This window comes from Ambystoma mexicanum, unplaced genomic scaffold (genome assembly GCF_040938575.1).
Source record: "Ambystoma mexicanum isolate Mex_15411 unplaced genomic scaffold, UKY_AmexF1_1 Mex_scaf26, whole genome shotgun sequence".
Classification (NCBI taxonomy): domain Eukaryota; kingdom Metazoa; phylum Chordata; class Amphibia; order Caudata; family Ambystomatidae; genus Ambystoma; species Ambystoma mexicanum.
Window position 1 is genome coordinate 1,892,063 of NW_027182440.1, and position 26,657 is coordinate 1,918,719.

The following is a 26,657-nucleotide window of genomic DNA, read 5'->3' on the forward strand; positions in this document are numbered from 1 at the left end:
TCTCCTCCCTTGCAGCACAAGGCTGGGTGGAGGATAGGCAACACCTGTGGCTGCAGGTGCAGCAGGCAGCACGCCTGAGGGGTGTGCTCGTTAAGCAGCTTTAAAAGCCTCAGTCTCACTTCAGTCCAGCGCTGGTCATCGTTTGCAGTGTTCCTGTTTTTGACTAGTCCCTGGTTCCTGGTTCCTTGCCTTTGTACCTACTTCCTTGTTCCTGTTTTCTTGTTTCCTCCATCCTGAATTTCGGATTCATGAGCTAATTGATTTCTGCTCCCTTGATTTCCCTTTTTGTCTTCCTCTGTTTGCAGGCAGCAATTCTCAGTGCTTTCCCCTTTTAGATGCAGCCCAGTTTGTCTGTGTTCTATATTTCTTTGACTCTGTCCTTTGCTGCTGTTACCCATTTGCCTTAGCCTTCCTCTTAGTTTAGTTTCCTGTCTTTTCCTTGGAGGGATAGGGAGAAGTTTGCATAGGTTATTTCGTTTTTTCCCTGCTCCTGATCCTTACTTTCTAGAGGATCCATTCCATGTTTTCCACTGCACTTCTGCATTTATTTTCCCTTTGATTATTAGGTGTGGTGTGCGGTAGTAGCTAGCTCCTGTGTGAATGCTTATGTTTTCCTCACTATTTTGTAGACACTATTCCCACTTAGGTATTTAGTTTTCCTTCCATTGCTGTTCTAGCCTTTCGGGGTCCCAGTTTCTTCAACAGGATTCGTGGGCTAGCTGACATTCAAGAGGTTTATCTCGTCCTCGTGAGTACAGTTCTTAAGTTCCCTTCTGTAATACCATCAAGAGTGTTAGTACACAGATCCTGTCATTGCTTGCCCTCCACGTGGGTTTAGCGCTGTCAGTACCTGTAACAGCAATTGGGGGTAAGGCGCTTGCCGACTTTCCTCGCGGTCAGGTGCTTACCCCACATCCCTTTTCATATATTGGTTTTGATGTCACACTCTATTTGCACTCCTGGGTTCTAGCATACCTGAGTCGTAGTTCCTGGGTGCACATTTCCCTTGCCATATTCGCTGCCTTTGTACTCGCCTGACTAATCCTGACAGTATGACCAGCCCAAAATTCCCATTGAATATGGCAAGTTTAAGAAAGAAAGGCTGCAAGGCCTCTAACAAGTTTGTACAAAAAGCTTCCCCTACATTTACCTGTGACAATCAAATCACTAGTCCTGACTCCAATGAACTCCTTGTCACGAATGGGCATTTACGTGCAAAGTATTTTTCCCATAGGATGGCACATCCTACATGGCCTGATCCTAGTTCTATCTTTGGTTTTGATCCCGATTCTATGTCAGCACAAGCCTTAGCAGCAGAAAACAACACACTGTTAGACTTATTATACGAGAGTACCTCGGTTGTTGAACCCCATGATTCCAGTTGTGCTTCACCTCAGATGGAACAGTTTCATGATACCAACATAAAGAATAGAGGGGTTTCTTGCATAACTTCTGTTTTCTACCCTCAGTCTAACGCATACTCCGTTGCACAGGTACATACTGTAGTCCCTAATGCCAAGAGGTCTGTCAATAGTTTGTTTAAGGGAAACACAGACCAAGTTGGTAAGAGAAACTATAAATCACAGAACCTGCAAGCAGTAGAGGACAATGTACAATCGATGCACATCCAGTTTGCTAGTGCAGGATCCAGCCCTGATGCCACTATGCTTCCCCCTGTGCCTACTGATAGTGATGTACAGTTAATGCAGGGCATGCTAAGAGCTAAACTTGAGGAGTTAAGACAAGAACTCATTTCTGCACAAGAGGAAAATAAAACCTTACACTCTTTACTGAATACACCTCAGACTTTATCCATTGATGTTGATGAAGTGAACACAGTTCAGCCCCTGAGTGCAGAGACTTTGGTAAACCATGATAATTGCCAATATGTTAGATCTATTGGAAGTGAAAGTCTTTCTTCTAGCACAGCGCTCAATCTGGGCACAGTTTCTAACAATTGTTCTGCTGATTGTCAGGGATTGCAGTTAGCTGAAGATTTACAAGCCACTCCTTTACCTAAAGTTTCCTGTGTAGCAGTCTGTCATAATTCTGAGCTAGCACACATACAAGCTTCTGATCTCCAAACACAATACACAAAGGTGGCATACACAGATTCAGTCACTACAGTAGGCTTAGGTCCTGCTCTTGATACAGCTGCTGAGACTGAAGTAGATGTTAAAGCTGATGTGGAAGACGATCTTACCTCTGGGTTCACTCTTCCTTCTGCCAATTCTGATCAATACGAACAGTCAGAGACAGTACAGATTTCATGTTCTGATGAACTCATTCCACAGTATACAGAACCAAAAGACCAGCAGGCGATTCCTGAACTGTTGATTGTTAATCTGCCTCTTTCAGAAGCTAAGACAGAGGAATGGACAATTGACGAAATCCTGATTAACAGAGACTTTACTATGGTGATTCCACTGGTTGATTTTGACTTCCACAAAGAAAGAGACTCTGTGGCACCCACTAAAGAAAAGGACTGCAAGGGTACAGTTCAGTCCTTGGTTACTGGAGCCAAGGAGTCTAATGCCCTAAAGGTGCCCTCCATTCCTGAGCCACTAATGTGTCTATCAACTTCTGAGACTTCTGTGTGTCCTCCTACAACCATTGACTCTTCTATGATCCAATCCACAGCCCTGCAGTCATCTTTGGTACACGTGTCTTCAATCAATGAACCGCTGCCATGTCTGCCAGTTAATCAAGAGCCTCCACCATGCACGGGGTTAGTCCCAAAGACCCTGACATGTTTGGATTCAGCTACCGAGATGGCTCCAACTCGCATGCCTTCAGCTTCAAAGTTTCCTCTAGCCTGCCTGTCTTCAGCTACAGTGACTCATCCAGAAGATCATCCTTCAGCCAGAGAGCCTCCGGTAGTCCATCATATGTGCATGTCTTCAGTTCCAGAGTTTATTGCTTGTTTGCCTTCAGTTCATGATACACCGGTATCCTGCTTAGCTTCGCTTCCAACATCAGAGGTATACCTGTCTACACCATCAGATTCTGCTGTAATTTCTTCTGCTCCAGCAATTCCTCCTGAATCCCAACCATTTACAGTCGATGAACGTCTAGCCTGCCTTTCTTTTGCTTCAGGAGGAGCACCAGAATGTCTGCCTTTTCCACAAGACGATTCTCCCAACTGCTTCACTTTAGCATCAGAGCCTCCTAAAGATGCAGCATCAGAGTTTGAGACTTTTGCCAGCTCCCGCTTCAGAGTAATCAAGCTGGACCAAGTAGTGAGTCAGAACCACTCACGTGGGTGTGCACAAGGGGTGGTGCAGACTGGCGTATTACCTACAGGACTTGTGCAACAGAATTCCGCCAAGAAGCACCAGTCGGGTGCTAGTAGCCAAAGGAAGGGAATGACTGCTGCAGTTCAAGATGTGTCTGTTATTGCTCCTTCTGCGAGTCTGCCTGAAATACCAAGTACTGCGTCTATCACTCCTATCAGGATGCCAAACATCCCTGCTGTGGTATCCCACGTGAAACAAAGTGGCTACACGACTGTCACCAGGAGTACTAGCCGTGTACAGCCCATTGGACTTTCAGGTCTCCAAGGCGTAGAACATGTGCAGTCAAACCTTAGTCACTTTCAACCACAAGCCTTTTCCCAGATGGATGACAGAAGGAAATCTGAACCTCTACCTCAGCCACCACCTTCTCTAATGGCTGAGCATAAACCTTTCCTGAAGCCAGTATTTTCCTCACCTCCCGCATGTCCACTCTCGGCAGAAAGGCTAACAGAGCTTCTACCATTGCCTAAGGCATGTTGCACCAGCCTGCCTCTCTCCTCAAAGACTTATAAGGGTCCACTCCCAGTGACTGAGCTTCCTGGACCTTCCAACTCTACTTCTGGTCCTGCAAGTCCTTCATGCCTTTCTTCGAACCATGACTCTCTTCCTCACCAGAAGCCACCGTTTCCATCAGTACCACCTCCAAAGACAAAGCACTCCTATCATGGAAGTCCATCTGCCTTTGCCCACAGGCCACCATTTCCATCAGTGCCACCTCCAAAGAAAAAGCACTCCCATCATGGAAAGAAGATGTCTCGTGCGGGTGGCGGGCACCCGAAGCCGGCCGTAGGAGGGGGTATACTGTCACGACTCGCTCCCTTCGCTCCCGTTCCCACCATTTGGGGGCATGATTTGGGGTGTATTCCCTACTGGACTTTTCCTCCGAACTTTATGCTACAGTGCTGTGATGATTTGGGAGCGCTAAATCCCTATTTTCCCAGCTACTTCCCTTCCGGATCCATTCCAGGTTTTTGGCAGCCAGCATGCTTCTTTAACCAAATGACTATGTTTCCCGGAATGCCTTGGCTCACTGCTTCACCTCCTGCTTCCCAGAATGCCTGGCTCACTGCTTCATCTCCTCTCTGGCAGCCAGCATGTTACTTAAATCAAATGACTACGTTTCCCAGAATGCCTTGGCTCACTGCTTCACCTCCTGCTTCCCAGAATGCCTGACTCACTGCTTCGTCTCCTCCCTTGCAGCACAAGGCTGGGTGGAGGATAGGCAACACCTGTGGCTGCAGGTGCAGCAGGCAGCACGCCTGAGGGGTGTGCTCGTTAAGCAGCTTTAAAAGCCTCAGTCTCACTTCAGTCCAGCGCTGGTCATCGTTTGCAGTGTTCCTGTTTTTGACTAGTCCCTGGTTCCTGGTTCCTTGCCTTTGTACCTACTTCCTTGTTCCTGTTTTCTTGTTTCCTCCATCCTGAATTTCGGATTCATGAGCTAATTGATTTCTGCTCCCTTGATTTCCCTTTTTGTCTTCCTCTGTTTGCAGGCAGCAATTCTCAGTGCTTTCCCCTTTTAGATGCAGCCCAGTTTGTCTGTGTTCTATATTTCTTTGACTCTGTCCTTTGCTGCTGTTACCCATTTGCCTTAGCCTTCCTCTTAGTTTAGTTTCCTGTCTTTTCCTTGGAGGGATAGGGAGAAGTTTGCATAGGTTATTTCGTTTTTTCCCTGCTCCTGATCCTTACTTTCTAGAGGATCCATTCCATGTTTTCCACTGCACTTCTGCATTTATTTTCCCTTTGATTATTAGGTGTGGTGTGCGGTAGTAGCTAGCTCCTGTGTGAATGCTTATGTTTTCCTCACTATTTTGTAGACACTATTCCCACTTAGGTATTTAGTTTTCCTTCCATTGCTGTTCTAGCCTTTCGGGGTCCCAGTTTCTTCAACAGGATTCGTGGGCTAGCTGACATTCAAGAGGTTTATCTCGTCCTCGTGAGTACAGTTCTTAAGTTCCCTTCTGTAATACCATCAAGAGTGTTAGTACACAGATCCTGTCATTGCTTGCCCTCCACGTGGGTTTAGCGCTGTCAGTACCTGTAACAGCAATTGGGGGTAAGGCGCTTGCCGACTTTCCTCGCGGTCAGGTGCTTACCCCACATCCCTTTTCATATATTGGTTTTGATGTCACACTCTATTTGCACTCCTGGGTTCTAGCATACCTGAGTCGTAGTTCCTGGGTGCACATTTCCCTTGCCATATTCGCTGCCTTTGTACTCGCCTGACTAATCCTGACAATATTACAGCATACCCTAGCACAAAAACATTTCACACATATCTCCTAATCAAGTATATTACAGCATACCATAGCACAAAAACATTTCACACATATCTCCTAATCAAGTATATTACAGCATACCCTAGCACAAAAACATTTCACACATATCTCCTAATCAAGTATATTACAGCATACCCTAGCACAAAAACATTTCACACATATCTCCTAATCAAGTATATTACAGCATACCCTAGCACAAAAACATTTCACACATATCTCCTAATCAAGTATATTACAGCATACCCTAGCACAAAAACATTTCACACATATCTCCTAATCAAGTATATTACAGCATACCCTAGCACAAAAACATTTCACACATATCTCCTAATCAAGTATATTACAGCATACCCTAGCACAAAAACATTTCACACATATCTCCTAATCAAGTATATTACAGCATACCATAGCACAAAAACATTTCACACATATCTCCTAATCAAGTATATTACAGCATACCATAGCACAAAAACATTTCACACATATCTCCTAATCAAGTATATTACAGCATACCCTAGCACAAAAACATTTCACACATATCTCCTAATCAAGTATTTTACAGCATACCCTAGCACAAAAACATTTCACACATATCTCCTAATTAAGTATATTACAGCATACCCTAGCACAAAAACATTTCACACATATCTCCTAATCAAGTTTAATGTCACTGAGATACTTCAGACTAAGGGCGATAGGCTAGGCACACCAAAAACGCACAAAAATTGTAGACTATGTGGTAATCAGGTGATAGAGTCGATATACAATGTAGTTATGGACTGCGAAAACTTAACACATTTGAGACAAAAATATTTCAAATCCTACAATAATGCGATCGATATGAATGAAATGATGGGTTTATAGTTGGTTTTTATGAGAGGGAATGATATTAATCTGATGTATTTTATTGACTTATTGAATACTGTAGAAACTTTGAGAGGTTTTGAATAATTGTATGTAATGTTTTAGGAGGTTTTAACATGTATTTGATCATTATTGTAAACGGAGATGTATGTTGTATGTCATGTGCTATACAAATTTGCTCAGAAAAAAGAAGAAAGAGTCCAGAGGAGTTTTCTTAATTAACAAAGTATCAAAAAATGCATTGTGTCTGATACAACATTTTAAATTGGCATATTAATCGTGATTTAATGTGCACTTAGCACGTTACTTACATAGCAGGAGAGATAAGAACAAAGTAATCTATACAATTCATAAGTTGACAGTAAATAATTCGCTCATTCGTCCTCATCCAACCATCATACATACACATTCCATATAGTCCAAAACAATACATATATGGTGAAGCCTATTAAGAATCATAACTAGCAGTGTTTAGATATTTTTTGATAAAGTGCAATTAATGTACATGACCACTATAGTTGTCATAAAGAGTGGTCTACTCCAGGGGTGGGTTCAATTAGATGTCAGAACATGGCCACATCCCCAGTTTTCGATTCATTTGTCAATTTAAAACGTTGTATCAGACACAATATATTTTTTGATACTTTGTTAATTAAGTAAACTCCTCTGGACTGTTTCTTCTGAGCAGATTAGTTACACTAATACCTAGCCCAGAGCTAGGGGTTTCCTGCGATTTTCAGAGATACATGTGCTATACAAAGCCTGTTGGCTATATGTATTTCTAATAAACTAAACTAAACTCTATTGCATGTGTTCAAATTCATTGCCTCTGCTAAGCACTCAAACCTATACTTTATCCTAATTCTCTTTGACCTTTCTGCTTCCCATCACTCTGATCACCTTAATACTCTCTTTCTTCTTGGGATTCACGTTCAAGCCCTTCCCTAGATTGAATCCTGCCTTGCACCTCACCAGTTCTCTGTATCCTGGAGCAACACCTCTCAAATCACTCCTCTAACTGTTGTTGTTCCACAAGGCTCTGTCTTGGGTCTGCCCCTCTTTACACTCTATACTTCTGCTCTTTGCGTCACTAATCTCTTTTGGAGTTTCGTACCAACTCTTCGAAGACGACACCCAAATCTTCTTCCCTTTTCCCAAACTCTCCTCTGATCTTTCTATCAAAATGTCCAACTGTCTCTCTGTGATTACATATTGATTGGCTTTGCACTCTCTGATGCTAAACTCTACCAAAACAGAGGTTCTCTTCTTCCCTGCCAAAAGCTCTCTCTCATCTCTTCCTCTTCCTATCCAGTTCACACCTGACACTCTCCCCTACTCTTCTTCAGCTAGAAATCTCAGCACATTCTATGACGCTTCTCACATCTTTTCTACTTTCATCTCCAAAACTGGAACACCAGATTGCCTCAAACTCCTAAATATTAGATAAATCAGGGACCTTCTTCCTTTCAACACTGCCAAGCATCTCTTAACCACTCTTGTCTTCTTTAAACTGGACTACAGCCAGCATCAACTTTGGTCTCCCGAACTATGCTTTGTGTCCTCTCAACAAGGTCATTAACTTCACGACCAGGACTCTCTTTGAACTCCCTCACTTCACACCTACTTACTCGTACCGTCACCAGGCTGGATGGCTGATGATGCAAAATAGGGCCAGATTTAAATGTCTTCTCCTGGTTCACACATCTATCCATGGGAAGGTACCACTGTATCCATCCTCCTGTATCCAACTCTACATGCCTTCTCGTAATCTCCGCTCTGCCTCTTTGACTACCCTTGTGGTACCTCGCCCTCCCTGTGCTACCCCTGGCTTCAGCTCTCCTCTCTTCTTACTCCACTTGCATGACGTACTCTTCCACTGGACATCTGAGAAACAATCCATATGGATTTGTTCAAAACCAAACTAAAAGCCTACCTCTTAACCTACCTCTCATCTGCCTGCTAGCTCACACTTTTTCCTCGCCACAAACCTGCCTCTGTCGCTCACTTTCTCTGCCTCTATTCTAGCACTTCGCCCATCATGGCCACGTCCTGAGCACAGCTGGCTGTACCGCTGATAGGCAAAGTTTGTATGCAGTACCCTCTGGGAACACTACAAACAACTATGACTACAGGTATAGGCAAACAAACCTTTGGTATGAGCTTGTACTACTCAGTTTTGATAGTGTGTTGAGCAGCCAGGTTTATCTCAAGGGGGGAAATGTAAGCTGTTGTGTAGTTACACAAAGATTCACAGTTACTGTTATTCAAGTAAACTCTTACAATCAAGGTTTCTTGCATAAACAATTATTAATTTAATTATCGGTTAGTCATAAAGCCTTCTTTAGAAGGGAGCAATACAGTAGTAACACACAAATATACTTCAACACTGTACACTCTGGGTTTCTGAATCAGAAAGACCCTTTTGGGATGGCCCACAGACACAACCTACACCTCCAGGTGACTTCAGTAACAAGGGAAAAACAAAGAGGTGATGGCTGGAAGGTTTAGAAAGAATTTGAACCACTGGCATTGCTCTGGGCAACCCTCCAGACCATCGCTCTTCGCCTGCCAAGCCATTGCTGAAGGGGAAAGATCATATGCACATCAGACTTGGTCCCACCTCAAAGGGTCAGTCCAGCCCGAACTGCTAGGTTACATCCCTTCTGCACAAGACCACAACCATCCCCAAACATGTTTCGGCCTTGGGACTCATCAGTGAGGAGTAGCTTGAGTCTCTAGGCCCAGCAGGCGGTATTACCCAAATTGTTTGTTTACAATTGTTCGAATGAACAATTGACCGGTTTGAAAGGGTCACAATTGACCTTTTCACAATTGACTGCACATATATATATATTCAATGAAAAAACTTTGTTAAAGGGACGTTATGGTTAAGTTGCGCTACTAAAAACCTATGAAATTCAGTGAAAAAACTTTGTTAAAGGGACGTTATGGTAAAGTTGCGCTACTAAAAACCTATGAAATTCAGTGAAAAAACTTTGTCAAAGGAACGTTATGGTTCCAAGTAAAACCGAAAAACCCTTGAAATTCGCCAGTTATGGTAAGCTAAGCAACCATAACTCGCGCCACCACCGTGCACTGCTAAGACTAACACCCAGGACATCAAAGATGACATCACAAATGTCATTGATGACATCACTGATGACATCACATGTGTATGTACTTTTCATGAAATATGTGTACAAGGGATTCTCATTATAATGTTGGGAAACAAGTGTCAAGGATCATTGCAATAAATATCATACCCTAATTAGTGCATTGAACGATGCATTGATATAAATAGCATTCTATTATGGGGTTCTATCTAGTATACTAAGCTACTGATACAGAAACATAACGTGGTGTGCAGTGTACAAGATGAAGGTATAATATTCGTAATGTTAATATGTTGAATAATGAAATGATAATTGTTTTCTTAATAGATTTTTGTGTATTGTGAAATATGTAATACGTAGCTAATAAAACATTACTATAGACAAAACACAAAGACACAAGAACACATACCAATATGGGTATATACAGGGAAAGTGAAGTTAGCAAAAAAGCACAAGTAGTAGCAGAAACAATTATTTTCATGCAAATAAATGATTGCTCTGTTTCAAAGCTGCTATTCACCCTATGTATATGTATCACTTGATGTGATTGGACCCACAGGGAAAGTACAGCCATAAAAAAAAAACAACAGAACTATTAGAAAGTGCTCATAAGTCTATTGATTATCTTAATGCACAAAAAGGATTGCTGTCTTTCAAGCTTGTGTCTTCCCGTATGTATATGTTTCATATGATGTGACTGGACTCTAACAGAATTACTGTAAGAACCTACTTGAAGGATACATCTACAAATAAAATAAAATGTTTAGTTTCTGACTGTTACTGAAGAAAACCATGTGGCCTAGATATGTCAGCAAAAGAAAAAAGAGAGAGCCAGACATGTGATGTCATCAGTGATGTCATCAATGACATTTGTGATGTCATCTTTGATGTCCTGGGTGTTAGTCTTAGCAGTGCACGGTGGTGGCGCGAGTTATGGTTGCTTAGCTTACCATAACTGGCGAATTTCAAGGGTTTTTCGGTTTTACTTGGAACCATAACGTTCCTTTGACAAAGTTTTTTCACTGAATTTCATAGGTTTTTAGTAGCGCAACTTTACCATAATGTCCCTTTAACAACGTTTTTTCACTGAATTTCATAGGTTTTTAGTAGCGCAACTTAACCATAACGTCCCTTTAACAAAGTTTTTTCATTGAATTTCATAGGTTTTTATTAGTGCAACTTAACCATAACGTCCCTGTAACATTTTTTTTTTACTAAATTTTAAAGGTTTTTATTAGTACAACGTGACCATAACATCCTTTTCAATAGATGAAGACCACTAACATCTTATGTCCTCAAAGTGGGAATGCCGGGTGGTAAAAAAAACAAAAAGATTTTCCTTCCTACGCCGAGACGCCTGCGGCGTCTCGGTGTAGGAAGGAAAATCTTTTACCAAGATGGCCACCATGGAAAGGGAAGGCGGGGTGTATAAAGAACACAACGGCGCATGAGCGGGGTTGGGGGGGCACAGGGGAGACACATGGGCATGAGCGGGGGGTGAGAGGGAACAGGGTACAAACGGGGCATGAGCAGGGGTTGGGGGGAAAAGGAAGGAAACACAGGGCATGAGCGGTGGTGGGGGGAACACGAGAGAGACACGGGGCATGAGCAGCGGGTGGGGAGGAACATGAGGGAGACACGGGGTATGAGCAGGGGGTGGGGAGGAACACGAGGGAGACACAGGGCATGAGCGGGGGGGTACAGGGCACATACGGGACATGAGCGGGGGTGGGGAGGAAAGGAGAGAGACAAGGGGCATGAGCAGGGGGTGGGGGGAACACGAGGGAGACACGGAGCATGAGCGGGGGGCAACACGAGGGAAACACGGGGCATGAGCGGGGGTGGGGGGAACACGAGGGAGACACGGGGCATGAGCGGGGGGTGGGGGGCAACAGGAGACAGACACGGGGCATGGGTGGGAGCAAGAGGAGACAGACACGGGGCATGAGCGGGGGGTGGGGGGAACAGGAGACAGACACGGGGCATGAGCGGGGGTTGGGGAGCAACAGGAGAGAGACACGGGACATGAGCGGGGGGGTGGGGGGTACAGGAGACAGACACGGGGCATGAGCGGGGGGTGGGGGGCAACAGGAGAGAGACACGGGACATGAGCGGGTGGGGGGAACAGGAGACAGACACGGGGCATGAGCAGGGGGGGAAACAGGAGACAGACATGAGCATGAGCGGGGGTGGGGGGTACAGGAGACAGACACAGGGCATGAGCAGGGGGTGGGGGCAGCAGGAGAGAGACACAGGGCATGAGCAGGGGGTGGGGGAACAGGAGACAGACACAGGGCATGAGCGGGGGTGGGGGGTACAGGAGACAGACACAGGGCATGAGCAGGGGGTGGGGGCAACAGGAGAGAGACACAGGGCATGAGCAGGGGGTGGGGGAACAGGAGACAGACACAGGGCATGAGCGGGGGTTGGGGGGAACAAAAGAGACAGACACGGGCCATGAGCGGGGGGTGGGGGGCAACAGGAGAGAGACACAGGGCAGGAGCAGGGGGTGGGGGGCAACAGGAGACAGACACGGGGCATGAGCGGGGGGTGAGGGCAACAGGAGACAGACACGGAGCATGAGCGGGGGGTGGGGAGAACAGGAGACAGACACGGGGCATGAGAGGGGGGTGGGGGGCAACAGGAGACAGGCACGGGGCATGAGCGGGGGGTGGGGGGCAACAGGAGAGAGACACGGGACATGAGCGGGTGGGGGAACCGGAGACAGACACGGGGCATGAGCGGGGGGGCAACAGGAGACAGACACGGGGCATGAGCGGGTGGTAGGGGGTACAGGAGACAGACATGGGGCATGAGCGGGGGGTGGGGGGCAACAGGAGACAGACACGGGGCATGAGCGGGGGGCAGCAGGAGACAGACACGGGGCATGAGCGGGGGGTGGGGGCAACAGGGAGGGGGAAAGAGACATGGCACCACGAGCAGGGGTGAGCGGGAGGGGGAAAGAGACACGGGGCCAAGAGCGGGGGTGGGCGGGAGGGGGAAAGAGACACGGGGCCAAGAGCGGGGGTGGGCGGGAGGGAGACAGAGACACGGGGCCAAGAGCGGGGGTGGGCGGGAGGGAGACAGAGACACGGGGCCAAGAGCGGGGGTGGGCGGGAGGGAGACAGAGACACGGGGCCAAGAGCGGGGGTGGGCGGGAGGGAGACAGAGACACGGGGCCAAGAGCGGGGGTGGGCCGGAGGGAGACAGAGACACGGGGTCAAGAGCGGGGGTGGGCGGGAGGGAGACAGACACACGGGGCCAAGAGCGGGGGTGGGCGGGAGGGAGACAGACACACAGGGCCAGAGCGGGGGTGGGGGGTACAGGAGACAGACACGGGGCATGAGCAGGGGTGGGGGGTACAGGAGACAGACACGGGGCATGAGCGGGGGGTGGGGGCAACAGGAGACAGACACGGGGCATGAGCGGGGGTTGGGGGAACAACAGAGACAGACACGGGGCATGAGCAGGGGGTGGGGGGCAACAGGAGACAGACACAGGGCATGAGCAGGGGGTGGGGGGCAACAGGAGACAGACACAGGGCATGAGCGGGGTGTGGGGGGCAACAGTAGACAGACACGGGGCATGAGCGGGGGGTGGGGGGCAACAGGAGACAGACACGGGGCATGAGCGGGCGGTGGGGGGGAACAGGAGACAGACACAGAGCATGAGCGGGGGTGGGAGGAACAGGAGACAGACACGGGGCATGAGCGGGGGGTGGGGATAACAGGAGACAGACATGGGGCATGAGCGAGGGGGTGGGGGACAACAGGAGACAGACACGAGGCATGAGCGGGGCTTTGGGGGGCAACAGGAGACAGACACGGGCATGAGCGCGGAGTGGGGGGTACAGGAGACAGACATGGGGCATGAGCGGGGGGTGGGGGGCAACAGGAGACAGACACGGAGCATGAGCGGGGGTGGGGAGAACAGGAGACAGACACGGGGCATGAGCGGGGGGGTGAGGAACAGGAGACAGACACGGAGCATGAGCGGGGGGTGGGGAGAACAGGAGACAGACACGGGCATGAGCAAAGGGGTGGGGGGCAACAGGAGACAGACACGGGCATGAGTGGGGGTGTGGGGGGCAACAGGAGAGAGACACGGGCATGAGCGTGGAGTGGGGGGGTACAGGAGACTGACACGGGGCATGGGTGGGAGCAAGAGGAGACAGACATGGTGCATGAGCGGGGGGTGGGGGGAACAGGAGACAGACACGGGGCATGAGCGGGGGGTGGGGGGTACAGAAGACAGACACGGGGCATGAGCGGGGTAGTGGGGGGCAACAGGAGAGAGACATGGGGCATGAGCGGGGGGTGGGAGGGGGTACAGGAGACAGACACGGGGCATGAGCAGGTGGGTGGGGGGCAAAAGAAGAGAGACACGGGGCATGAGCGGGGGGGTGTGGGGGTACAGGAGACAGACATGGGGCATGAGCGGGGGGTGGGGGCAACAGGAGAGAGACACGGGACATGAGCGGGTGGGGGAAACAGAAGACAGACACGGGGCATGAGCAGGGGGGGCAACAGGAGACAGACATGGGGCATGAGTGGGGGAGTGGGGGGGTACAGGAGACAGACACGGGGCATGAGCGGGGGTGGGGGGCAACAGGAGAGAGACACGGGGCATGAGCAGGGGGTGGGGGGGACCAAAAGAGACAGGCACGGGGCATGAGCGGGGGGTGGAGGGCAACAGGAGAGAGACACGGGGCAGGAGCGGGGGGTGGGGGGCAACAGGAGACAGACACGGGGCATGAGCGGGGGGTGAGGGCAACAGGAGACAGACACGGGGCATGAGCTGGGGGTGGGGAGAACAGGAGACAGACACGGGGCATGAGAGGGGGGTGGGGGGCAACAGGAGACAGACACGGGGCATGAGCGGGTGGTGGGGGGTACAGGAGACAGACACGGGCATGAGCGGGGGTGGGGGGCAACAGGAGAGAGACACGGGGCATGAGCGGGGGTGGGGGGAACAACAGAGAGACACGGGGCAGGAGCGGGGGGTGGAGGGCAACAGGAGACAGACACGGGGCATGAGCGGGCGGTGGGGGGTACAGGAGACAGACACGGGGCATGAGCGGGGGGTGTGGGGAACAGGAAACAGACACGGGGCATGAGCGGGGGGTGGGGGGAACAACAGAGAGACACGGGGCAGGAGCGGGGGGTGGGGGCAACAGGAGACAGACACGGGGCAGGAGCGGGGGGTGGGGGGAACAACAGAGAGACACGGGGCAGGAGCGGGGGGTGGAGGGCAACAGGAGACAGACACGGGGCATGATCGGGGGGTGGAGGGCAACAGGAGACAGACACGGGGCATGATCGGGGGGTGGGGGGCAACAGGAGACAGACACGGGGCATGAGCGGGCGGTGGGGGGCAACAGGAGAGAGACACGGGGCATGAGCAGGGGGTGGGGGGAACAACAGAGAGACACGGGGCAGGAGCGGGAGGTGGGGGGCAACAGGAGACAGACACGGGGCATGAGCCGGGGTGGGCGGGAGGGGGAAAGAGACACAGGGCAAGAGCGGGGGGTGGGCGGGAGTGGGGAAGACACACGGGGCAAGAGCGGGGGGTGGGCGGGAGGGAGACAGACACACGGGGCAAGAGCGGAGGTGTGGGGGTACAGGAGACAGACACGGGGCATGAGCGGGGGTGGGGGGGTACAGGAGACAGACACGGGGCATGAGCGGGGGGTGGGGGCAACAGGAGACAGACACGGGGCATGAGCGGGGGTGGGGGGAACAACAGAGACAGACACGGGGCATGAGCAGGGGGTGGGGGACAACAGGAGACAGACACAGGGCATGAGTGGGGGGTGGGTGGCAACAGGAGACAGACACGGGGCATGAGCGGGGGGTGGGGGGCAACAGGAGACAGACACGGGGCATGAGCGGGGGGTGGGGGGCAACAGGAGACAGACACGGGGCATGAGCGGGCGGTGGGGGGTACAGGAGACAGACACGGGGCAGGAGCGGGGGGTGTGGGGAACAACAGAGAGACACGGGGCAGGAGCGGGGGGTGGAGGGCAACAGTAGGCAGACACGGGGCATGAGCGGGGGTTGCGGGGCAACAGGAGACAGACAGGGGACATGAGCGGGCGGTGGGGGGCAACAGGAGAGAGACACGGGGCATGAGCAGGGGGTGGGGGGAACAACAGAGAGACACGGGGCAGGAGCGGGAGGTGGGGGGCAACAGGAGACAGACACGGGGCATGAGCGGGGGTGGGCGGGAGGGGGAAAGAGACACGGGGCAAGAGCGGGGGGTGGGCGGGAGGGGGGAAGACACACGGGGCAAGAGCGGGGGGTGGGCGGGAGGGGGAAAGACACACGGGGCAAGAGCGGGGGGTGGGCGGGAGGGCAAAGACACACGGGGCAAGAGCGGGGGGTGGGCGAGAGGGGGAAAGACACACGGGGCAAGAACAGGGGGTGGGCGGGAGGGGGAAAGACACACGGGGCAAGAGCGGGGAGTGGGCGGGAGGTGGAAAGACACACGGGGCAAGAGCGGGGGTGGGCGTGAGGGGGCAAGAGCGGGGGTGGGCGGGGGGGGAAAGACACACGGGGCAAGAGCGGGGGTGGGAGGGAGGGGGAAAGACACACGGGGCAAGAGCGGGGGTGGGCGGGAGGGGGAAAGACACACGGGGCAAGAGCGGGGGTGGGTGGGAGGGGGAAAGACACACGGGGCAAGAGCGGGGATGGGGGGAGGGAGACAGACACACGGGGCAAGAGCGGGGGTGGGGGGGAGGGAGACAGACATACGGGGCAGGAGTGGGGGTGGGGGGGAGGGAGACAGACACACGAGGCATGAGCGGGGGGTGGGCGGGAGGGGGAGAGACACACGGGGCATGAGCGGGAGTGGGCGGGAGGGGGAGAGACACACGGGGCATGAGCGGGGGGTGGGCGGGAGGGGGAGAGACACACGGACATGAGCGGGGGGTGGGCGGCGGGTGGTGAGAGACATACGGACATGAGTGGGCGGCGGGTGGGGAGAGACAACACGGACATGAGCGGGCGGCGGGTGGGGAGAGACAACACGGACATGAGCAGGGGGTGGGCGTAAGGGAGAAAGACACACGGGGCAAGAGGTGGGAGGAACAGGAGACAGACACGGGCATAAGCGGGGGTGGGGGACTTACTGTGCAGACGGGATACAAAGCCTCTCATGCGAGGAACAAAGATGGCGGGCGTTTCTGAAGCCAGACACACTGCACGCTTCCACGCATCCAATGAGAGAGCACGTCAGATGTCCGCGGACATCACGCAAGCTGCTGGCCCAATCACCGTCCTGTCCGCGGAGCGAACAGGGGAGTGTGTCCGCGAAGTGAACACAGATATCACTAATTTTTTTCACTTACATTTTTGTCATTTTTTTAAAAACTACTGGACGGATTTACACCAAATAAAGCAAAGCACGCTTTCGGGACCAAGCCGCCGCTCCTGCCGCTAATTTGGTGTAAATCCGTCCAGCGGTTTGGGCTGTAGGCGTGAGTAAAGTTTTTTCCCAAAGTTTTGGGACGCCCCCTATAACTTTGCCCCCCCTGGACGAATCCTCACCAAACTTTGCAAAAAAATTCAGAGTGACCCAACTACTTTTTTTGCAAAGTTTAGTGAGGATCCGTCCAGGGTGAGCGACGTTATAAGCCACCCAAAAAGTGCTCTTCCTATGGAAACAGCAACTTAACCATAACTACATGGCCACTACCGTGGCCATGTAATATATATATATATATATATATATATATATATATATATATATATATATATATATATATATATATATACGGTTTTGTAATATATTACATGTAGTTATGGTTAAGTTAGTGTTTCCATAGGAAGAGCATTTTTTGGGTGGCTTATAACTTCGCTCCCTCTGGACGAATCCTCACCAAACTTTGCAAAAAAAGTATATGGCCCACTCTTACAAAGTTTGGTGAGGATTCGTCCAGGGGGGGAAAAGTTATAGGGGGGGTCCCAAAACTTGTGTTTTTTCCTATAGACATAATGGGAAAAAACTTTGCGCACGGCCACAGGCCAAACCGCTGGACGGATTTACACCAAATTTGCGGCAGGAGCGGGGGCTTGGTCCCGAAAGCGTGCTTTTGCAAATTTGGTGTAAATCCGTCCAGTAGTTTTTGATAAAATGACCAAAACGTAAGGCAAAAAAATTAGTGATATCTGTGTTCGCTTCGCGGACGGACTTCCCTGTTCGCTCCGCGGACAGCACCCCGATTGGCCCATGGCCTTGCGTCATGTCCGCGGACATGCGACGTGTTCGCTGATTGGACGGCGAGGGGCGTGGAGCGCGTCATATTTTCTGTGGAGCCCGCCATCTTGCATTCGCCGTCCACCGCGTACAGCGAGATGAAACGTGGATAAAAAATTGTATTTAGTGCCGTGTGTTGGTGTGTAAGAGTGTTTGGGGAGGGTGGGGGAGTATGAGATAGGTTCAATGTTTTGTTTTTTTATGTGCTAGACGTTTTTGTTGTGTTCGATTTGTCCGCGGAGAACACGGCTGTTCTGACATTTTGTAAATAAACTAAATGGTGGGGTGTTTAGAGGACGGAGTATGTGTCATTTTTGTTCGCAAGGAAGGTAAAAATGAGCTATCAACACTCACGGTGTACGTAATTGTTTGTAAATACACAAACTGGGGGTGTCCTCAGGACGCTGTCAGTATTGTAATCTGTCTAATTGAATGTGTTCTAAGAACACTCGCGGTGTCCCGAAATGGTTGGGTGTTCTGAGAACGTTGTTTGTATTGTTCGTTGTCAGGGTGAAAGTGTTTTAAGACCACTCCTTTTGTCCGCTAATAGTACAATTTCCTATGTGCGTCAACCGACTTTTTGTCCACTAAAGAAACGATAAATCCGGCTGGTGTGCGCAGACATTATGTGATAATCCTATGACTGGCGCTATTGACCTGGCTGACTTGCTTTTGCGACACTAAATCATATCTCCCGCCCCTAAGCCTGATATTATCAAAGCATTCATATTCCCCGCCTCTCTCCGTGACGTTACAGGGTGCGTCATCAAACGCGCCCAGTCCCCTGCAGTCCTAAGTGACTTTACACAGAACCCGGAAGACAACACATATTATGTCACAACACAGCGCGCCACAATTCGGAATATGAAACAGTGATTTAAAAGCAAACAGCAAGATTGTAAATTTTGTAAAGTACATTTATTTGACATCAAATGTTTAGAGAATATTCAGCAATTTGCATTTGTCTTTGTTGTCGATCCGCAAAAGTTCATGTTGAGGCACGCGATGTTCCTTTGCAGTACAGAGGGTGTTAGATCAGCTTAGAACTCAGTGCGCCACAATTCGGAATATGAAACTGTGGTTTAAAAGTAAACAGCAGGATTCTACATTTGGTAAAGTACATTTATTTCACATGAAAAGTTTAGTGAATATTCAGCGATTTGCTATTGTCTCTGCTGTCAATCAGCAAAAGTTTATTTTGAGCCACGCGTTGTTCTTTTGCGGTAGATAGGCTGTTGGTTTATGATAAAAGCAGTAAATGGTTGCTCTGATAATCAGAAGGTTGCTCCAACAACGAGCCATTAGACCACCCTATTGGTTGGTGAGGGTCATGAAGTTGCATATTTGGACCTGCACCTGGCAGTTGAAGACCCCATCCGCTGGAGTCTGTAAATCGTGACATAGGCAAAATGGGGCCACATACCTGTTTTAAAAAACATAAATTAGTCTCACCAGACGATCTTCATTAAAAATCATCATTTTATTTATTAGGGCGTGAAACTATTTGCTATCGAAGATAGTGCAACGGAGTATGTTAATAATAAAATAATAATATTTTCCCATTCATATAGCGCTAAGAACCGTGAGGTATCTAAGCGGTGCTTATTATTACCCATGGTGTGTGGTGCTCATTTATCGACCATGGAAGGATGAAAGGCTGAGTTTGGCCTTGTCGGGATTCGAACTTGCGTTAGCAAGCTGTGCACGGATGTCAAAGCGAGCGTTGTACTCGCTGTGCCACTTGACAGGCTACAGTGAAGTGGCACAGCGAGTAGAGCGCTTGATCGCCTATAGACCGGTTAAATTATTTCTATTAACCCACCCTGTGTCGTCTGCCTTTTTCAGTGCCCTCTAAACGACAGGGGATCAATTCGGCAGTGATAGTGCGCGGTAGAAAACATTATGCCACTTTGAACGAACAAGTTCAACTTGAGCGGTCTTTAATGCTACGCTATTGTAATTATATTTGGTATAAAATAATCTAAAGGGTTACTTACAGTACAATTGCAATTTCCATTGTCTACAAGTAGTGCAGTCCCAAAATACGACTCTGCGTGTGCGAACGATCTTTCACATAGTGATATCATATATAAAAGTGGTTTCGTTTCAGAAATTTCATCCTTATCTTCTCTTATGTTTTAGCAACACTCCTTCAAGAAAAGTCTTTCATCACAATCTCTGTCTGTCAAGGTCAAAACACAATACAATCTTATAGTCCGCTTCGTGAGCCTCTCCGGGGCCCGAGAAAAAAATGGAAGCAGCTGACCTTCACTGTGAACGAGCATAAATTCTTACTTTGCAACATTCTGTGTAAAGCCATCTGTAGAAGTGGGTTTTCGCACGCCATGTTTGTATATTGTTTGCGTGATATTAAAAAAAGTTTGTTTAAGGGACGTTATGGTTCTAAGTACAGCCGAAAGACCCCTGAAAATCGCAAGTTATGGTAAGCTATGAAAAATAACTCGCACCACCACCGTGCACTGCAAAGACTAACACCCAGGACATCAAAGATGACATTGCAAATGTCATTGTTGAAATCACTGATGACATCACATGTGTATGTACTTTTCATGGAATTTGTGTGCTAGGGATTTTTATTATAATGTTGCGAAAAAAGTGTCAAGGATATTGCAATAAATATCATACCGTTATTAGTGCTTTGAAGGATGCATTGATATAAATAGCATTGTATTATGGGATTCTATCTAGTATACTGAGCTACTAATGGAGAAACATAGCATTGTGTGCAGAGTACAAGATGAAAGTATAATATTTGTAATGTTAATATGTTGAATAATGAAATGATAATTGTCCTGAGATGTTCGAAAATTCACAAAATGGGGGTGTTCTGAAGACGTTATTCATATTGTGTGATTGCTTAGCTGTATGCAATGAGGGAATGGCACAGAGAGTAAAGTGGATGCCGTCCACGGACACAAAGAACTTTGATGTGAAAGGAGCGGAGGTGGTGTGGCGCTCTGTGCCTGATTGCAATGTACAGGGAATTGTACAAGTTTGTGAGGATATGGCCACGATGAACAGTCCGCATGTGGTAGTTTTGCACTATGGTGCTTTCCATTTGGGCAACGTCAGTGCCCCTACTTTGTTGGCTGATTTGGAACGCTTGGTTCAAGCCGTAATGAAGATCCTTCCAAATGCGAAAGTTTTTTTTTTCCGGATTACTACCTAGGGCAATATGGGACAATAGTTCAGTTTTTTTGTCCTCAGCAAAACATTGCTAGGTGTGTCATCAACCGAGGCATGTGTGCCTTCATGCTTAGAGCTGGTATGTTCTTCTGTAATAATGAGAATATTGATGCCAGTAATGCTGTTAATTTTAAAGAAGATGGCATCTCTTTATCTTTTACGGGAAATGCCTTTCTATTTTGGAATGTAAGGGTTGCTTTGGAGAAGGTTATGTGAAGATTTTAGGAGTAAAGTAAGAAAAAAAACAAGAAAAAAAATACAAAATAACAGGTGTCTGTCAAGCATCTGTAAATAAAACAAAAAAAAAAAAAAAAAAACGGCTCTTTTCAGAGCCAACTTCAAAGGGGAAATGGGGCACACTATTTAAATTTACATTCACCACGCTCAGATTTTCGATATGTCCGCGGACATGGCGGTAGTCCGCGGACATGAAAATCACTACGAGGGGGTTAGTATGTTCTATGTTACATGTATATAAGTCAGGGATATTATGGTTAAATTGTGCTACTAAAAACCTATGAAAGTCAGTGAAAAAACTTTGTTAAAGGGACGTTATGGTTAAGTTGCGCTACTAAAAACCTGTGAAATTCAGTGAAAAAACTTAGTTAAAGGGACGTTATGGTTCAAAGTAAAACCGAAAAACCCCTGAAATTCGGCAGTTATGGTAAGATAAGCAACCATAACTCGCGCCACCGTGCACTGCTAACACTAACACCCAGGACATCAAAGATGACATCACAAATGTCATTGATGACATCACTGATGACATCACATGTCTGACTCCCCCTTTTTTTCCTTTACTGACATATCCAGGCCACATGGTTTTGCTCAGTAACAGTCAAGGGGCCTCATTACGACCCTGGCGCTAAGGGATTACCGGTACCAGTAAGGGTACCGGTAATCCCTTAGCGCCTGATTACAAGGTCCTTTGCGGGTTCCCACCTTAACGGCTGGTTTTACCAGCCGTAAAGGATTGGACCTGCAAAGGGACCTTGCTGCTAATTACGGTACCTTCACAGTACGCAAAACCCTAATAAGAAAGCAGTTATCTTTTCACTATTCAACATGGCAAGATTATGAATATTGCACCTTCATCATGTATACTGCACACACTGCCTATGTTTCTGCATGAGTAGCTTACTATACTGGATAGAACTTCATAATAGAATGCTATTTATATCAATGCATTGCTTAATGCACTAATTAGCTCATGATATTTATCCCATTGATCCTTGACAGTTTTTGGTCAGCATTATAAGAATCCCTTGTACAGAGTGGTGGCACAAGTTATTTTTCATAGCTTACCATAACTTGCGATTTTCAGGGGTCTTTCGGCTGTACTTAGAACCATAACGTCCCTTAAACAAACTTTTTTTAATATCAAGCAAACAGTATACAAACATGACGTGCTAAAACCAACTTCTCACAGATGGCTTTAGTAGCGCAACTTAACCATAACGTCCCTTTAACTAAGTTTTTTCACTGAATTTCATGGGTTTTTAGTAGCGCAACTTAACCATAACGTCCCTTTAACAAAGTTTTTTTCACTGAATATATATATATATATATATATATATATATATAGGGGGTTGTGGGGGGTTTCCCCCGTATATATGTTACAGTTGACCTTCACAATTCGGTCAATTGTGAAAAGGTAATTCGAACAATTGTGAAACAAACAATTCGTATACAACCCAGCAGGCACGGGACCCACGTCTGGGCATACCCGTCCCGCTTGGGGTGACAAAGCAAAAACAAAGAGGTGATGGCTGGAAGGTTTAGGTTTAGGTTCAGAAAATACCCTTTTGAGATGGCCCACAGATACAACCTACACCCTCAGGTGAATTTAGTAACAAGGGTGCTGGGGACATTAATGCTTACTGTTGGCATTCAGAATACTCTTAGAAGTGGATAAAAGGGAAAGGATTATTTATATCACAAGAGACCACAAATATTCATAAGCAGCGCAAATACTTTTGTAGTTCGCTAGAAGAGTCATTCAATGCAATAGGCTAGGCCAAAGTTAATGGGCTAAAGTTTTGGATAGGAGAAAGCACTTCTGGTGGGTAAATGGAAAAGTCTTTACACAAGTTCTTAGGAGTCTTTGAAGAAAAGAAGAATCAAATGTCGGGCCACAAGCTGATTAGACTTGTGATTTGCAGAAGTTTCATGCACTTTTACAGTGAGGGGTAAGTACTCTCAGGCTTGTTTTACAGTACCTTTGAATGAAGAAAAAGATGCAGCTGATGACTTCTGTTTTTGGCAGTTCTGCAGATCTCGCTGTTCCTGGGCCTCAGTCGTGGGGGCAAGAGGGAAGACGTCGGGGGAGTCCTGCAATGTACTGGGACGGTCAAAGCTGGCAACCAGCAACTTCCCTTTCAGTGGCTGTTTCGCGTTTCACCTACTGCACTGGTAACAACGCGGTTCCTGGCTGTCATGGTGGGCTTTCTTCGCTTCTGGGGTCCCGCACTCAGCTGAGGTGGGTCGGGCCTGGTCGGTCCTACTTTGTGGTAGTCTGGAGGATATTACAAAAGCTTTAGGCCAGCGTAAAAGTAATGCACACAATCTGGTGTCCCTCTCCCTTGCTATACGGTTTCCTGCAGCAACTCTGAGGAAATTCAACCAGCTCCGAGATGTGTGTCCATGTGGCTTACTTGAGAGTTGATTGGTCCCTCCAAATCAAAGGGAGAAGTCTTCCTTGCAGGCGCTTCTCTGTCGATGCGAACTTGGCATTTCAGCACTGCAGCAGGGCTTAACCGGGCAAACCAACGGTCCAGGAGTTGCAGCAGGCGTCATCTTCAAGCTCTTCTTCGGGTTCCTTCGTCCAGTGGTCGACTCTGCCTTCCGAGCCCAAAGATGCGCCTTTTATTCAGTTCTCTCCCATTCATTCCAGCCTAGCTGTCACTCACCCAGCAGGGTGGCTGTCCCTACCCAACAGTTAGCCGGCCAATCACTACAGAGTGTATTTGGGTCTCCTAGGAGACTAAGTACAGGGAGTTTTGGGCACCTCCCTCACATCCTGTCCACCCCAGACACTCTGGCATCAGAGGAGGGCTTTAGCACAGAAGCATACCAACGGGCACAAACAAAGGGACCAAACCGGGTTTGGCGCGCAGAGTTAAACACAAGAAGGACTTTTCCTAAAAGAAATGGCGAAAAAAGTTGGCCGGAGTCTGTTTTTACAGATAGGTCTTGGGCGCCATATTAAAAAACCCTTGTTTTTGAGCTACCATTGTTAGCGGTCGCGAAAAATCATGGTAGTTGATCTAAACCACTGCCACCAGCCATTAAAAGGTAACATTTGACTGTTACATGAGTGTTTAGACTCAGGGGATGCTAGGCAACGCCTCCAGCACTCTATAAGAAGATAGTGTGTCCTGGGTCACTACATTTTGGAAGACTAGTAAAGTCAATTTATTTTTACATGGTCTGGGAGACAGTAGTCAGTCCCAGAGAAGGTATTTAAACATTGGGGAGTCTGAAAGACACCCCTGTGCCACTGCACTGAAGGTGCTGTGTGAGGCACAGAAAAAGATGATGCCACTGGAGTTGTTTAAAAACTCCATAACCAAAGAACACAAAAGTAAAACGCATTGAAAATGAAACGTTCAAAGCCCCAAAATATAGCAAAAGAGCTGGAGGGCTCTAAGGTAGAGGGAATTTAGCACTTGTGTGAGAATTCTCCCTAGCACTCGTCCCCCCCCCCCAGACTAAGGGACAGGAGGATCTAATCCCCACCAGGATGGATGTCCTGTTGCAAGTCGGATAAATGGCCTGCTGAGTAAACCAGCAACCTTTTGTAACCCTTGCTATGAAACTTTTTATCAGTGGTTTTCATTTGTAAACTATATGACCTACAAACCTGTTGTGGTACATCTCTCTTTTTTAATGATCTAACAGTCCCTCAGAAGTTGTAACAACCTCTAAACCTACAATAGGCTTTTTCAAGAGGTCCTTAGAAAGGAATTCCTTAGATCTAGAGGGGTTCCATGGTTCATCACTACCTCTCTCACAAGAGCAGGTTGGGTCTCAGGTATCTTGCTTGGAGGGGTTGTGGTCAAGCACAGTACAGGCTGTCACTTCCTCTGAGATCTGACCTTACCTATTTTAGAAGTTTCCCTCCTAACACTAGGATTTACATTGGATTCTTCAGTAGAAGTTCCAATATTCTTAAGGAGTTTAGCCTAAGACCTATTGTTCCTGGTTCTCCACCAGCATTGAGAATTACCAGTTCTCACAGGCCTAGAGAGGGGTCCAATTTGTCTATCCACCTCTTCCTCAGAAGCAGGGGGAGTCAAAGACTGTACAATTGGATGGGCAATGACAGAGCTTGACTGGGGCTCCCATTCCCTACTATACTAGCCTCAGATGTTCCTGGGTTAGAGGTCAAATTACTAACACCAGGGCTTGCAGTCGGGATTTCTGTAGAGGTTCCCACAGGCTCAGAGTGGTCTCTTAAGGTTGCCTCTCTAGCCAATTTGGTTTGGTTAAGTTTCTTCTCGCTGGGAGGCCTGAGGGTACTGGATACTACTCCTAGAGTTTTTAAATCATTCCCAAACAGGACTCTCCTAGGCACCTCATGCTGGACACTGACAAGGATCCTCACTGTCATGTTATTACACTGAATGAGAGCTGGAAGAATTGGAACCAACTGGACAGGGCCTCCAGAAAATGTAGTGGGACCTTTGGGTGCCTTAGCAAGATCCTCAGGCTTGTAAAAGCTTTCATCCACTACTGTTCTGCTGGCCCCATTGTCTCTCCTGGCAGGAGTATCCTGGCCATTGCCAAGAACACCGTCCATATAATACACTCTAGAGTTTTCTGGAATGGAGTTGTACACATCCATATTCTGTTTCTTACCCAGACCCATGGACTCTAAGGATACAGTTGCCTGAAGACCCAAGGGTGCTTCAGCAAATAATTGAAAGTGGGAACTAGCCATTTGGACTTCTTGTTCTGGGGAGAATGCTAAGGAGACAGTGCTGATCCCTGCAGGTTTACCCTTGCATCTGGGATCTCCTTTCACATGGTCAGTTGGCCCACAGACATAGCATTTACCAAATGATCTCTGGAATGGGGGCTTCTGCTGGCCTCCCTCTGGTTGGGCACCAGAGGATTCACTAGCCCTATTTGGTTTCCCATGTGGCTTACCCTGGTTATGTTTGGGGGCCTCTTCTGGTTGGATAGAATTAGATTTATCTGTGTTCTCACCTTTGTGCTGCTTCCCCCCATCCTTTTTGGGAGTTGCCTCAGAATCCTTATGAGTGGCTCTGTTGGCTACCCATGAGTCAGCTGCTCCAGCTAACTTTTCTGGATCTAATTCCTTAGAGTCAGCCAAGTGCTGTCTCAGCTCAGGAGAGCAGGCATCAAAAATGGTTTCCAACATAAACAGATTTCTCATACCTTCATAAGTGTTCACTCTGTAACCCTTAACCCATCCATCTAAGTTTTTCAAACATTCACACACCCAGGTAGCCCAAGGGGTTCCATCATGCTTTTTGAGGGTCCTAAACCTCTTAAGGTACTGAGAAGGGAGTCTTCCCAAACCTAGCTATCAAGGCTAGCTTCACAGTTTCATACTCCGTTATTTCTATATCCCCCAACTCCATCACAACATCAGTTGCAACAGGTGGTAGCCTAGAAAA

At 48.2% G+C, this 26,657-nt stretch overlaps 1 protein-coding gene across 3 annotated transcripts in view; it reads left to right on the forward strand.

The window, feature by feature from the left end:
- The window catches only part of LOC138557981 (zinc finger protein RFP-like), a 250,146-nt gene that overhangs the window by 136,855 nt on the left and 86,634 nt on the right, over positions 1-26,657 (forward strand). The window contains exon 6 of one of the 3 annotated variants that reach the window (XM_069642640.1): positions 19,948-20,040. The exons of the other annotated variants lie outside the window; for them this stretch is intronic. Coding sequence (XP_069498741.1) covers positions 19,948-20,020 — 73 coding nt within the window. The 3' untranslated portion in view covers positions 20,021-20,040. Of the gene's footprint in view, positions 1-19,947; positions 20,041-26,657 lie in introns of those variants that run through there. 3 annotated transcript variants of the gene reach the window in all.